General features: G+C 38.9%; 1 protein-coding gene across 1 annotated transcript in view; it reads right to left on the bottom strand.

The window, feature by feature from the left end:
* SLC6A2 (solute carrier family 6 (neurotransmitter transporter), member 2) overlaps positions 1-15,393 on the bottom strand; it is a 49,013-nt gene extending 33,620 nt beyond the window's left edge. Inside the window, exons 1-2 of the mRNA XM_010293508.1 lie at positions 15,267-15,393; positions 11,292-11,529 (exon numbers count right to left, since the gene is read on the bottom strand). Coding sequence (XP_010291810.1) covers positions 11,292-11,529; positions 15,267-15,354 — 326 coding nt within the window. The 5' untranslated portion in view covers positions 15,355-15,393. The remainder of the gene's footprint in view (positions 1-11,291; positions 11,530-15,266) is intronic.
* Between the last annotated feature and the right edge of the window lie 296 nt (positions 15,394-15,689).

Genomic DNA, 15,689 nt, shown 5'->3' with positions numbered 1-15,689 from the left:
GAAAGCCATTTGTATTTCTGCTAATAAAGTATAATTTGCCAGAGGATCCACAGTAAGTGAATCCTGGGCAGGGATGCCTGATTCCATTATAAACTTATCAGCTTGGGCAGTGATAAGTGTACGCTAGGAAAAGCTTCACAGGCTTCTGATCAGAACATTTGTCCAGGATCTTGGGAGGGTTTTGGCAATCTGTGCTATCACAGTTACACTGCTATCACTACCAGAGCTGGATGCTGTAAAGAATGTTGTTTGGATTATTATGTGTAGATGTCTACTCAAAAACTGAATCTGAACTTGCATTCTTTGTGCCCATTTAACTTTTTATTTTTCTTGCCCAAATATTTTTCTGGATTTGTGAGGAAGACTGCTTCCTTGTGTGTTTACTTTCCAAGAAGCAGTTAGCAATGTATGTTGCAGTTTGGAATGCTTGCCAGAACTACCACTTCAAATGTGGGATTCCCAGGATTTTCAGGAGAATGTCCATTCCAAAAGTTTTACTCCCTTAATCAGGGTAAGTGATCATAAAATAGGAAGGGAAAAATACTTTTGTAACCAGTCAGAATAGCTCTGTAACTGGGCAGCTAAGGAAGGTAATCTTCATATACATTTGCTGAGCTGTAATTCTGGTGGGTTTTGCTTCCTTTTCCTTTTTTATTCTTTGTTTTTCTTTGTGATCTCTGAAAATAAGTCACAGCAGCTTTCCAAAAGATGCTGTGGAGATGGGTGGCCACCCAAAAGATGGGTGGCTGGGAAGTAGTTCATGAATAAGTTTACCTATTAGAAGCTACATTTCTGTTCCAGTGGCACCACAAAGTATAAAAGATCTAGTGCTACACTCTGATTTAGGTTAAGACGTGCTGACATCTGAAGAGGTGGAGGAGAGAAGCAGTGGACAAAGTATTAGACTAAACCTTCTTGACTTGAAGGATATAGCTCTATAATATTCTTTGAAAAACAGTAATTTTTTTGGAGAAGGGCAAATTTGAAAAGAACTTTGCACTCATCATGTTCAAGTTAGCATGCATCAGCGATGCTATAGAAAATCCAGTTAGCTCAATTATGCCACAATTATTCTTATTTCATGTCAAGGAGCACTTATTTCAGGAGCAGCTGAGGCTGTTTTTAGCCTGTCTCTGTTAAGGTGGGTTGAGTGATAAACCCCTAACTGGCTCCTTTAGATTATATTCAGTCACTTCCCACACTGACCACAAAGTGGAAAATGTAAAGTAAGAGATACTGCAAGACTCCCCATTCAGGAAGCTCTGAGGTCAAAACACCTCAATTTTCAGCCTTTTGATATTACAGCAGACTAATGCAATGTGGCCAACATCCATTCCTGAATTGTGGTTGCCTTCACTAGCTGCAGGATTGTCCTGTTTCCCAATACTATAAAGGCATGTGCAAGTCCTAGACAAAATGGCATAAACTGATCTCTCTTAAATCCCTAAGCGGGAACCAGAAAAGATACAGCACCAACTAGTGTCATCCTTGGTTGTCTATCAACTTCTTTAAACTATGTCCGAAGCTACTGAGAATGTCTTAAGTAAAAGCTTCTGCAAGTGATTCTTGTTTCCTAAGTATAGAGATATTTGTCCAATTCTGCTAACAAAATAAACTCTCATAATTCACAACTCTGAGTCAAAGAGAAAGGAAAAATCAGAGGCAGTAAGACAGCTAGAGTTAGTATTTTGCCTGTAGATTGTTGTTACTGAGAAAAGAATGAAAGTAGATGAGAAATAGGTGCAAAAAGGAGAAGAAAATGTTATGGGGGAAAGACTGAGACTAAACATTAACAGGTGGAGCTGACAAAGTAGGACAGGGACCTATTATATTTTGCTGAGCAAAATACAAGAGGAGCTAATAAATTGTTTAAGCTTCCTAATATTCTAGTCAGAGCTCTAGCAATATTTAGTAAAGTATAGAACCAAGAATCAAAGAACATGCACTTGACGTAAGAAATTAACCTTTTTTTAATCAGGGATTTGTGCAAAGGAGCCTGATTTATGCTAAGACTACTTTCCATGTAAGGGAGTGTAAATTGTATTTGCAATGACTTTGAGACTGTACATCACTGTAAATATGGGTCCCAAGAGTCTTTCTGCCTAGTTGAAGGGATTTCAGACTGAAGCTACATTCAGACATTCTGGCTTCTGTCTTTCGGAGATTTCATCTGGTCCTTTCCTTCACTGCTGGGGAGATTCCTGTAGTCACCCAATAACTCTGACACCAATTCTTGCCTTACTTCCATGCTGCATTCAGCTAAAGGGAAATAGTTCACCTCTGCTGAAATCAGCAAACAGCCATTTGTTTGCTGGTACCACTGTCTTCTGTTTTGTCTTTGTGCAGCACTTGGGTCCTCTTTAATTTAGTGTAAGATCATGAAGAGCCAACAGGAAGCCCAGCTGTTTGGTATTCATACATAAACCCTACTAAAGACAAATTATTGAGGAAGCAGGGGGACAGCTGCTCAGTGGGACTCAGTAAATGAAGGATCCAGTCACAGTTCTAATAATAAGTAATGTTGGAATCAATAAATTCTTCTCTGTGTCTTAGTGTTCCCATCTATAAAATAAGGATTATTATAAACCTTTGCTTTGTCTCCACTCTGGGCAATTCAGAACATTCTCTTTATGGAAGTGGTGAATATTTGAGTATAAACAGGGAATGAAACCAAAGGAAAAAGAAATGCCAAGGGTTGTGATCTGAAAATTCCTCTGTATCTTGTTCACTCCAAAACATTTAATCCCTAGCCAGAAAACAGGAGGTAAGAGTTTTAGGTGTAGAATTCTCCTAGACTTTTTTGTCAGACTGATTATTCTAAGGGCTTTCTAAGAAGACTTTTGTATTATTCATCCCTAGGCAGATTTACATGATTGTATTTTGGAAATTTAGAAGGTTTTGTACAAACAGATCAAGTCAAAGGTCTTGGAGTAGGCCTTGTTTTTCCAATCCCCAATTATAATTTTAGGTTTCAATCCAAATATGATTACACAGCTCTATAGGCTCATTCCTTCTCTTTTTATTAAATGCAAATTATTTGCCCAAATTTGATGTGATCAATAAAAGGGTGTTATTCATCTAAACAATTTTTAGATGTGCTGTATAGATTTGTTCAGATTGCAAAAATATCATCACCTTGTCAGCAAATTAATATGTTAACTAACAAATTTATTTTCTTCTTTCTTCTATCAAAAAGTTCTAAAAACTTAAGTACTTCTAAGAACTTCCAAGTACTTCTAAAAGTTGGTAGTCACTTTTATGGGATCAAACCCAAATGGCTTGCGTACAGTAAGCATCAGCAAATTGGCTAAGATATAAATAGATCCAGTCCTGGTCTCCTGAGCTCTATTCCCTATTCTGGTAGTTAGACTAGGGTTTTTATGTTTTAAAGCTTAATGCAGATTGTAGATTGAAGATGCGAAAAGGACTGTCAGTGTATACAGTGCGCAACCTGTAGAACTTAAATTACATACTCATTTTAGAAGGCAATTTGAAGCATGATAATTGTGCTCAATTAGAAGGCTCTCCTACATGCATCTTTTGTGTTATATTGAGCAACTATAGTTCAGGTGTCATTCCTGCCATTTCCTTCAGAGCATAAAATAGGGTTGGTTCTTCCATCTGTGGAAGGTTAGGCTATTTGCATTAAGCAGGTGTGTACAGAGTTCTTTTTGCACAGAGTTTGCCAGGCTCCAGGTATTTTTACTTCAGGCACAGCACTGCTTAAATTCAGCTGTACTGCTTCCATGGCAGTTTGCGTCCGCAATATGTATATCCACAGCTGGGGCGTGGCAGAGCTTGTCGTACAAACCCTGCAGACCTGAGCTGTCTCCATGCAGACTGACCACCAGTGTCTCTCTCTTCACTGTAATTCTGGGGCTAGGGGTTCACTGCAGAGATAGCAGAGTGGCTCCACATGAAGCCAGCAAAGTGCAGCAGGGTTAGCCTGGCTCAGACCCAGCTCTGCCATACATACAGCTGCTGTCTGAGCTGCTCGAGTGCCTCTGGGTGCGTTGTAAAAAGCTCAGAGTATGGCACCATTACGATGCAGAAGGTTAGCCTGGCTCCAGGAGAGTGCTCTCCTACAGCTAACAACATGGGAGAGTGGTGCCAAGCCACCTGATGTGCAGTGCTACATGTGCACTACGTACCTCTCCCCCAGCCTGGAGCACTGGGCACACTTCAGAGGCATGCCAGGGGCTCTGCAGCAGCCAGCTTGGGTTCAGCTGGATGTACTCACTCCAGCTCTGTTGAATGCTGCATTGACTTTTGCCAACACCTTTGTTGTCTGGGTTTTTCTGTTTCTCAAGATATTTCAGCTCCCTCTTGTGTTGGAGAATAGATCTGTGTAATGGACTTCAAACTAGATTTTGGGAATCACTTACAGAAAGATAATTTACCAGTGGCACCCTGGCTGGCATATAATAAATTATTATTTTTACTGAATGAAATGGTATTTCTTTTTGACTGACGATAATCCTGAAATTGTATGTGGCCATTTGGACTAAACTCTTCATTCACTGATAATCTTTATCTCAACTCATTGAAGTCTTTACTCAGCTTAATTGTCCCCTTAATTTAATAACTCTAACCTCCCCTGCTATTTGTGCCACACTTCGGCACATTCAAGTCTGTACAGCACTCTGAAAAATAGATTTTCAAAATCTGCTTTTAAACCCATTTTATTCAGATTTGCAGATAGAATGGAAACACTTGAATTTCACCCCTCTGGAGATCTAATGAATACTGAACTACTGAAAGAAGTTTATTGTTTCAGGATACATGGCAAGGCAGTTAAAGCACATGTGCTCCCAACTGCCCTAGCCGTTAGTTAGCAAGTTAAACGGTGCTTCAGTCAGCATTCTCAATAGGCTATACACTGCCCTAGACAGGAGCGTCATGAAAGAAGAGCCCCAGACCCTCCAAAGAAGCTGCTGAGCTTTCATGAAGTTTTACAGACTTGAGAAGACCTGCATGGAAAGCCACAAAGTTGCCAGAAGAAAGTCAACCATTGGAATAGGCTCATGCACCACAAACTGAGGACCCCTGACATGTTTAAACAAATGGATGCTCACTTTACGGTTTGACATGTATTGTAATGCTGGGTGCTTTACACAGTGAGGTTAAACTGGTAACCATTTCATGGATTAATGCTTAGATCTGGTAGTTTTGGACAAGCAAACATTTCCCCTACAGGAAGCAACACATAGTGGTGATACTATGTCAGTACTGTGTTATAGAAGACATTTGATGAGAAACAGGTGAATACAAATAAATGGATGTTTAGTTGTGTGTGACACCTTTGTTGGCTTTGCCTTGAGCAATACATTCAGGTGGAGATGTTCCACAGGGAAAGGCTCTGCTTCTGCTTTCCAGTGCTGTAGCACAGACCTCAGCTGCTCAGAGGTCAGAGCCTGGTACCACTACCAAACTACATGAGGTTCTGTATGTAAAGATAAGCAGTTAGAATTCCTCCAAGTTAGCACAAAGCAAGCCAATTGCATGCAGCATAATGTGCAGCTTTTGACATTTGCAATATCTCTTGCAGCCCCCCCACCCCCGCAAATTTAATTTGGCAAAGTGGTCATTCTTCCAGTCATCTGGACTTGCTACACAAGGGTGTGTTGTGGTTTAGGAATCATTTCCATGAAGCTGTCCAAAGCCTAAGAACATGTGTACACACTTACATGGTTTGACTTCCACTGTACTCACATTTAATTTCTTTTCTCTGTATAAGTAAATGGTCAACAAATGTGAAGATGAGAACATATGTGAAAAGTAAATTTCAAAGCTGCACATGTAAATAGTTGTGGAATAGTTGTTTTTATTTTACGCACATAAATACTTGTACCAGAAATTTCTGTGCACTGAGTCAAAAAGAGAAAGATTGAGTTACTCAGTTGAGTCCAAAGAGGTCAACACAGTCAAAAAGTAAATATACTATGTGTTAGGGATGCATATATGTTAGTCTCAGACTATGGATGTGTGAACAGTGCACCCAAACACTTCATAAATACTCCTGTGCAATTAATACAGGATTGATATCTAAAGCAGCTTGCTTATTGCTAATTCAGCAATGTGGCCATAAATTTCCCACGTAAAGTATTTAATAATGTACCTGTTTCTAAGCTGACTGAAATCTGAGAAGTTCAGTTACATTCAGGGAATTTTCTAGGGGTGAAGGTATAGAACCTGGCTAGAATTATTGTTAGATTGTGTGATCTCTGTGAAGGTAAATAGATGACTGCTACCCAACTTCAAACGTGTCAGAAACATCTGACAACCTTCCGTTCAATTACAGTGCAAAAGATGAGTAAGTCTAGATGTCTAGAGAAGTTCTTAATTTCTCATTGCTAACAGACTCTCTAGTTTATAGGGTATGGATGTAGCATGAAGAAATCTCTTAAAGAAGCTTCAGACATATTCGGTGGAGGTTTGTTGTCCAGGAGGGTGGTATATCATTGAGAACTGCTGATTGTGCTTAACATGAGCTTTAGAGTCTTTTCTTACCAGGTGTGATTAGCATCCACTCTCATTAGTTCTTGTTGTCTAATTCTTTTTTTTATAAGCATTTATAGGCAGAATTGCTTATGCTTACTTTTGAAGTGGTGTTTCCTCTCTTTTGGGGAAAGAGAGAAACACAATTGTTTTATGGGGAGAGACTCCTGCATCTGCCTTTGGAGCAGATCGTGTTGATAACTCCATTTGACATGATACTGAACTATGTGGACCCTTTGATCTGTGATGGTATTTCCTGTGAGGACTTGTACCCCAAAGCACAAACCTATTGATCTATAAAAGTAACCTTAGCTGTATAGGGTGAGGGTTTTTTCAGGATACTCTTGGCTCACACAGTCCTCGTGAATTTATATTCACAAATATAAATTACTTACACTGCCGTGACTGAATGTTGTCTTTATTCCTTGTTCTTAGGTAGTTATTTGCAGTTACTCGCAACTGAGCAGACTTGTGAATTCTGTGATTCTCCTTTACTGAATCTGGCACAAAAATTTTCCTGTAAAAATGTGGTTTATTTCTTACGCAGAAAGAATGGATTACAGCCCTGAGAAAATGTACTATTGGAGGAAAACAACCATAGCTCAATACATTTGTTGACAATTTCACTGTTTTGTTTTGTTTTATTTTTTAATTGCCAGAGTTTGTTCCTACAACAGATCATGATTTTTTACAGGCACAGTACCTCGTGAGAAGAATAGCGCTTTTGTTCCTCCAAACTGGTATTTTTTAATTGTCAGCGTAAATGAAAGCAAGATGGTAAGAAACTTTTTCCAGACACAAGAACAGAGAGAACAAATATAAAGTACGCCTGTATTCAGATAAAGTATTTAAACAGGAGTGATATGGAATAGATAGGGGAACTTTTTTTTGCAGTGATGTACTTGTGTTCTTCCAAAAAAAGTTTATAGTAAATTATTTTAACATATGTTGAAAAGGTAGAAGGTCCTTTGCATTTTTGTGTGTTTAATTCCAAGATGATGTAAGCAACTCTCCTGTTGACATTGGTGGGACCTTGGCCTGAATTAAGCCTGAATGACTGAAACCAGACTTAGTAAACTGGAAGACTCTAGAAAGCCTAAGTTTTCTAAGAGTCTTCTCTTAACAGCTAAGGTTACTTTTATAGATCAATAGGTTTGTGCTTTGGGGTACAAGTCCTCACAGGAAATACCACCGCAGATCAAAGGGTCCACATAGTTCAGTATCATGTCAAATGGAGTTATCAACACGATGTGCTCCAAAGGCAGATGCAGGAGTCTCTCCCCATAAAACAATTGTGTTTCTCTCTTTCCCCAAAAGAGAGGAAACACCACTTCTTCTTTTTCTAAGCCTAAGTAGAACCACTTTAACCAGAATTATTGCACAACTCTTAAGCCTTGAAAACAAAAGTCAAATATGTTTGTCAAAGTCCACCTGTCGCTGCTTTGGCAGGGAAATTGCAATTTGAAGTGATTTCTTCCGAGTCTGAGGCATAGCGGTTTCTCCCTGCTTTCCCTCCCCACCAAATACTGGACAGCTGAAAGATTTGGTCTAGATTCTTAGCAGGTTTTCCCTTCTGTCACTCAATGTAGGTGGTGAGAATCAGCATATTTCTGTTAAATTTAGAGGTGCCTAATCTAGAAGTATTAGATGAACTATCACATCACAGTACTCCCACCTCTTCGTACAGTTTATTCCTGTGCTGGTGGAGATAGCTCTGGCAGCTGCATGGTTTTAGGAAATAACCGACTCTAAATTCATGGTCAGGCCAGCTTTGTGTGCAAAGAGAAGAAGTGTCCGTTTCACTTAAGCGTAATCACACCAGCTTTTTGCTTGTGGCCTGTTTTGGAAGTACCTCTTTTCAGTCACTCTCCAACTACAAAATAGATGTTTGATGTTTCTGGTCTCCCTGCTTCTAGTTCAGCCTGCCCACTAGGAAGCAGAAGTTTGCATATGTTCTTGATGTAAATGTATAACCTAGAGAACAAAGTTCAAGCTGTACAACTTCCCATGTAGTCTTGAGGCTGAAGACTTAAGTGCTTGGGTGCATTTAGCATCCTCAACAAGTTTTCCATATGCTGCAGTGCATCCCAGTAACACAAGAGCAGCAAGTTCTTGTTATGCTAGCTACTGTGGTTGAAAATATGGCCCCAATTACTCCAAACTGGATGGTCTTCTGTATGCTTTGGTAGTGCTGGGGAGAATAATGGAACTTCTTTTCACCTCCACTGAAAAAATCACTCCCTTTCTATGATATTTTTAGAGTGGGCACCAGTGCTATTGCTGTTTTCAATCCCTGTTTTAATAATGCTAATTATCATCCCTTGTTGTGTTAGTGCAGAGGCTGGGCTTCCATAGAAGATCATAGAACTTGGAAACCAGTGTCTTTATGATGCTGTTACTTAGAAACTCTTATTCATCCACAGTATTTCTGAGGAAGGATCAATTAGCTATTGAGTTGATAATTTAGGATTTTTGGCTGTAAGGAATATATTGACCTGATGCAAACTATTCCGTTCTCCTCTGGCAAAGATTTGTTGATTAAGAAGTGACTAATGGCTATGTGCCAGGAAGAATTGGGTGTGATTCCTACACAAACACTCAGTCAAGTTCAGCAGTTTTTCAAGCAGTATGCAATATGGTGTAAGGACACACAATATTCTTAAAGGAATATTCAGCCTTTACTTGAAGGTGTTTTCAGAGGGAACGTAGCCAGTCAAGACCCCTACTTGAACTATTACTTAACATACTGCATCCAAAAATGGTGCATCATTTTGTAAACTCACTATACTGATGCAAATTTAATAGTACAACATCACTTCTGTTTACTGACCCTGTTGTTAAAAGACCATGGGAATGATATAAAAGAACACTGTTTTCTGAATTGGTCTGTCTTTATTAGGTTGGATCTGAATACACTAAAAGCTTGCACAAGTTTGGGTCCACACCTGAGCTGTACAGCTGGACTTGATGAGCTAATCCAAATACTGGAGAAGTGAACATAATGCCCCTTGTGATTCCCTGTTTTTACAGCTGGCAAAGCAGATGTTACACATTGTGATACTTGAACGGTTATTCTTGTCATTTTTGCAATATAATCTAGTTGCTAATAAGTATAGGGGTTAGGGACTTAATTACGGCCCCAAAATTCAGGGATCAAAGCATAATGAAATGTCAGATTCCCAGTTTATTCTTACCTTCTGAAAACTGCACCTTCAATCTATTTCATGGTGAGGAAAGAACCCTAATATTTCAAGTTTCAGTGTACAGACAGAATCACAAATTGAGCTGTTCCCCATATCAGTGGAAGTAAATCAAAACATTGTGAATAGATTCTAGCACAGCCTCACTCACTACAAAGCCAAAAATCATACCCCAAGCCTGATGTGGTAACAGAAAATGCGTAGAACCACTTTAAATCATAAAGGAGTAAAACAAGAATATAGGGATTGCATTTTGCTTTACAGAGGCTTCAGCACAAGAAAATTATAAAGAAAACATTTTTCTAAATGCCATTCAGATGAAACTTCTGTAATCATGCAGTTCTTTGAAGATGCTGAATGTATAATTTCTTATAGTTCCCTTCAAAGTCAGGTTCTTTGACTACATGCGTATATAGCCTTTTGCTATAAATGATCTATCTTTACATTTGGGTTCTGAACACATCATATATTGTCTTTGTAAGGGCAATAGATTTCCTAAGTGTCATTATTTGCCATTGTAGTGATTTCCTTTGAACTCACCCCCCCTTATTGTTTTCAAAGCACTGAGTTTAGTTTACCCAATGCCCTGCCAACACTTTGTGTATCACTACTGATCTTCCACTGTGTTGTCTTCAGAGGAGAAATAGCAGTCACAAATGTTTCAGAGCTATAAACACAGACCTCAGGATCCCTGCTGTAGCCAGGCATGGTGTAACACACACTAGGTTATTTATGCTAACTGTGGTGTCCCTTTGTTTCTGCAGAGTTGGACTTACTGCTCAGCAGGCATGTGCTCTCATATCCTTCTATTCCCAACACAAAAATACTAATTGATTATTCAAATTAATTCAACAGCTGATTCAATTAGCTTGATGCTCACCATTCTTTCTTTATCCTAATCAAATCCCATTTTTCCATGGAGGTCCATAATACAATTATTTATACATAGATTGATATCTTTGTTTTACATTTCAATTGTTAATTTATGTACCTTTTTGGTTTTGATTCCAAGTGTTTGATTTGAGTGTGCCTTTGCCTGTCTTGGCCCATATTGCAGAATACTCATTTGCTTAGGAATTAGAAAAAGCCCGTCTTTCTATAGCTGTGGCACTCTCCTCCTGCTCAGTGCTTCGTATCACTTCATTGAACTATTGAAGCAGCTGAGCAAAGAAAGGTCTGCTCTGAGATATTTTGCAAGTAGAGAAACAGGCCAAGCCTGTTGAACAAATGACTATTTTAAAGTCTTAAAGTCAGCTCAGTTTGGCATGCAGTTGTCTTTCTCAGAATATTGCTCTGTTTCCTTGCCCTGGCAAAGTTGGTGCGTGCAAAAGTGGTATATGGGGGAATATTTGCGTCTTTTGTCCAATTCCATCTTGCTCGGTGGCAAGTGCTGCATTTGTACAGGAGAAACGAAGGCTCGCAGAGGCAAGAGTCTTAATCACAGAGAAATACAAATCAACATTACAACTGCGTTTTAACCTTAGTCTTCTGATGCTTATTCTAGAGGTTGGATGTTAAGCTATTTTAACTTCCAGAGGAAACACTCTTAGACATAGAATTTTGAATAAATAGCAAAGTCAAGTCAACACTTACTCATAAAATTCAGCTGCAGGAGTGAGCTTGTACTTCGAGTATTTGGTACCATTGCCAAGCACTGATGCATTGAAGAGTTTGGGATCTGTACAGTTTGGGCTGTTCCAACTGTTGTCGCAGTTTGTCCAAGGGAGCTCAAATGTGAATGATGAAAATAGATAATACAGAGACCAAGCTATGATAACGTTGTAGTAGAAACCCACGTAAAGAGCTATGAGTATCACTGCATAGCCTACACCTAAAGACAAAGGAAAACTAGATTATACATTGCATTTTACATGCAACAGCATCTGCAAACACTGTAGTTAAACTCAGCCATCTATGGCTGCAAATTCATTTTAGATCTTCAGACCAATAAAAGGAATTTTTTACTTTTATATACACACATGCGGACACAGTGTCACTGACCTTAAAACAAAAAAATTACATTAATGATTTTGAAGAATGACTGGCTTTTAGCAAATCCAGTTGTTTCCCAGAAAAAGAAATTAAGCAGTGCAATGTCAAAATTTGCTCTTGTAGAACTCCATTGCTGATTTGCTTCCAATGCAGAAGATTGCAAGCCCATGTTAGCAGTGAAACTCACTTCATCTTCAGAATGTGAGAGTCCTTGGCAACTTCTCTTGGAAAAGTAAAGCTTGAGACTTAAGTGAAATTTCCCTATGCCTCATGTTCCCACCCTGAGCTAGTTTGGAACAGACAGCAATCCCTCTCCTGTTTTTTTCCCATTGATAGTCTCCAGATTGGCTTCTGTCAGCATGTGACTGGGTCCAAAACATGCATGAAACAGTCTGTGCTGTTCCACTGAGGGGCTCCAAGTGGTTCTTGAGCATGCCACTAAATCTTGGTGAATATCAAGCTTGGGGCTAAACTGTGTGTGGATCTTCAAACCATTTTATTATCTCCCCAGGATTACAGAATCCCCACTGCAAGTATTCTCTTTTGAGAGAATTTGAACATTTGTTCTGTATTTTTGCATACTGTGAAGTGTGCTTGGAGGATCCCTTTAGCGAGAAAGCTCCAGAGAGTACGTGTTCTCCTCATGAAAATGGACATCTTCCAATGGTTTGGGAGGAAGCTTTGGTAATAACATCAGAGCAGAACAAAAGTTTGTTGCCAGAATTGTTCAGGAAGTTTGCTTTACCTTGGCTTATATAATTCTTCCTTTACTCTATGCACAGCATTGTTCTCTGACTCCTACTCCAAAGTTGTACGTATTACATATAACAGGTAGAGATTACTGCTGGTTTATGACTGTCATCACTCTACAGTCACAGCACCTAAGTGTAAACCTTTACTTCTCATTTTCTTCAGTTTAATTTTTTGGAGATATTGCATTGGAGGCCTAGCAGTTGGAGATTATTAGACTTTCCTATTTCTTCATAAAGCAAGGAAGTAGCACACGCTTAGAGTATTAATCCTTGGTTTAAAATTTGCGTAAGGAGCAGATGCTAACCTGGAAGGAGTTGGCAGTTCAAAGACTGCTGCGTGTACCAAAGTTACACTCTGCTCTTCAGGAGGCTTTCAATACATAGACCAATTTGCTCATTACTAACATTGGTGAAAGTAAAGATGAAACTGGATCTTCAAATCTTTGGTGCTTAAATGAATCCAGTACATTGACACTCAAAATCTAGTGATACGTTAGAATCAATACAATGGAGTGGAGGGGGAATCGCCCAAGGGGATAATTCTTAAATATTAATGTGAATGTTAAAATATGAAAAAAAAAGTATGAATAATATATGTTACACTGAAAATCAGATAATTTCTGTTCAAAAAAAGTGTTCCTGAAATTCTTCCAATTCAGGAAGACGACGATAGATATTTAATATCAAGATTTAAAAGTACTGTATCAAATGTATCTCAGATGTTACTCCTCTGAAATCATAGGAGTGTTCGGGAATGAATTTGCTCTCCTGTTTCTAGGTCTAGCTTTTCTTAAAAGTAATGCTGCACCACCCACACTCTAAAATAGACCCTGGAAAATGCAGAGATGAAAACAGACAGTGTTGCAAAGGTTACAGGATATATTTTTAATAACGTTATGAGAGCTTCTCATTAGAAGTAAAGTCCTTAGAGTTCATAGCTAAAATTAGTACTATAGTGCTGTTCATTTACAGAAGCTGTTATAAATTTGTGTAGATTGTGTACTTCTCATTTGAGTTATCCCAGAAACAACTGAAAAGCATTAGCAGTAAACTGTGTATGTTATCAGAAGATTTGGTCAAAACTTTAAAAGTACTGAGTTTATACTAGTGCTAAGGTACAAATAAAACTCAATGCTTATTACTTTGTGAGAATCAAATAACTTATGCTTCTATATCCTAATAATAAGAACACTTAAAAATCAATAGTAATGTATGTTTAGTCCACCTTGAAAATGTCAGCTTAAAAACACGGCTGGAATATCAACAAAACTATACGTGAAATAAGTTCTATTTTCCTTTCTCATCGTCTTTTCAATACTGAAGTCAACAGATAGAGTACCCCTGCGCACAGTGGTATTTGGCTCAAACACTTCGAGATCCTTAAGGTCTAATTTTTGCAGTTACGTTTTTAAAATCGTTGCTGCCATGCAAAGGTATTATCTGATATTAGCAGGAATTTGGTTGACCGAGGGTCTTCAGGTTCCCAGGTTCTGGCATGAATTTGTCTTCCATGAAGGTGTTATAGAAGGGCTAGGTAAATCTAGATTAATTAATTTTAAAATTTTGAGGCACATATTTTATTAGCTCACTTATTTACCTTTTATTATATCTCTAATTTTACTGTGAGTTTTGAGTTTGATAAGAAAAAAAGAAGTAGTTTTCTTATTCTGTGGCACTAGACTCCTTGAAGAGGAAAGCTGTATTTTGAGAAAGACGACTAACATTTACTCAGTGTAACCTATATCCAAGCACTGGATCCACCAAGTTTGGATTGTTATTGTTAAGCTCCTCAGCTTTTGTCAGTCACGGGATGAACATGATCTGAATTTTAAGCTTCTAAGATGAGCTGATCTTGACTGGTTTAATTTCAGGTAGCTCTGTGTTGAAAAGGCTTTTACATAAGATTTTAGGTACAACCTGATATGGATATAAGGGAACTTAAAATTTTTGCTGGTAAGCAATGCTTAAGAAAATTCCTGAGGCTCCTTAACAAATATTTGTTTCATATATAGAAAGCATATGACTTCTTTCACCCAGGGAGATCCCTTTAACCTTGACCAATGCCAAACACCCTGATTGGTATCCAAACACCTAACCTTGGCTATTTCTTCCTTGCAGAATGATTGCAACTCAGTGCACAAGACAACATTCCACAGCCTTTTATTCAGTGATGTTGGAGAGTTAACCCTAGTGGAAACCACTCAATAATAATGTTCAGGTTTTAGTAAGCGCTTTTCGTTGCTAGATGTGAAAACCACTTTACAAAGTCTGTCAGAATCATTGCTCCCATTTCATCGGCAGGAAGACTGAGGTACAGAGCCACAGATAACTCCTGTGATGTTACAAATCTAGTGGCTGAACTACAGTCTTCACAACTCCCTTTTAGTGTTCTAGCTACTGTGGTACACTGACTTCTGCAGGGAAAGCTCCACACAACGAACTGAATGGGTCAGTAGTTATCTTAGCCACTGGAGGTGACAGGGCTGAACTGACCTGGATGGGATTTGGTATTTCTAAATGTTTGCATTGCCAACCCCTCCCTCCACCTACACACCGCCAGTTCTTCCCACTGCCCCATATGGAAGGGCAAGGGAAGACAGGGCTGAACTGCTCCTGCTCATTGCACTCCTCAGCCATCACCCTGAAGATGATTTCTGTGGCTTTTGTGCGCCACCTATGATAACAAAAAGACTTGTGACTTCAAGGGTTGGGGAAAGGTCAGCAAATATCATGCTGTTTGTGGAAAGGTGAGAGATCTTTACTTTGTGATCACAAGTCTGTGACACCCTCATGGTGCTATTCAAGTGAGCAGAGGGACACTTACCTTTGAAAACTGGACAGATTTTCCACACAGTGGCAGCCCCTTCTCGGTTATACTGTCCCAGTGCTAATTCCATATAGAACAGGGGCATCCCAGCAATGATTAAGAAGAGGATATAGGGAATAAGAAAAGCACCTGGAAAGAGAATAATTAGACATTCTAGTCTATGTTTTGGTTACATTCTGATTTCTCTGTTGCTTACTTTCACTGGCTAAAGACAAAGCCACTGCCTTTGGGAAGTAGAAAGGAGGTATCAGGAAGAACCTATATTGTCTTGTCCCTTTCCCGTATTTTTTTTAAGGTTTTGGAGACAGAACCCCTGGAAAAAGCTGTAGGCCATGGCTCCTATTTTCCCCTAATGTTTCCCTTTCTGCTTTTTGTCTTCAAAGGGAAAAAAATATGTGCCTGAAAACTAATCCCTAACTG

The sequence above is a fragment of the Phaethon lepturus genome, unplaced genomic scaffold (assembly GCF_000687285.1).
Source record: "Phaethon lepturus isolate BGI_N335 unplaced genomic scaffold, ASM68728v1 scaffold15048, whole genome shotgun sequence".
NCBI classification, from domain to species: Eukaryota; Metazoa; Chordata; class Aves; order Phaethontiformes; family Phaethontidae; genus Phaethon; species Phaethon lepturus.
The sequence above is the reverse complement of the archived record's forward strand: the minus strand, read 5'-3'. Positions and strand labels throughout refer to the sequence as shown.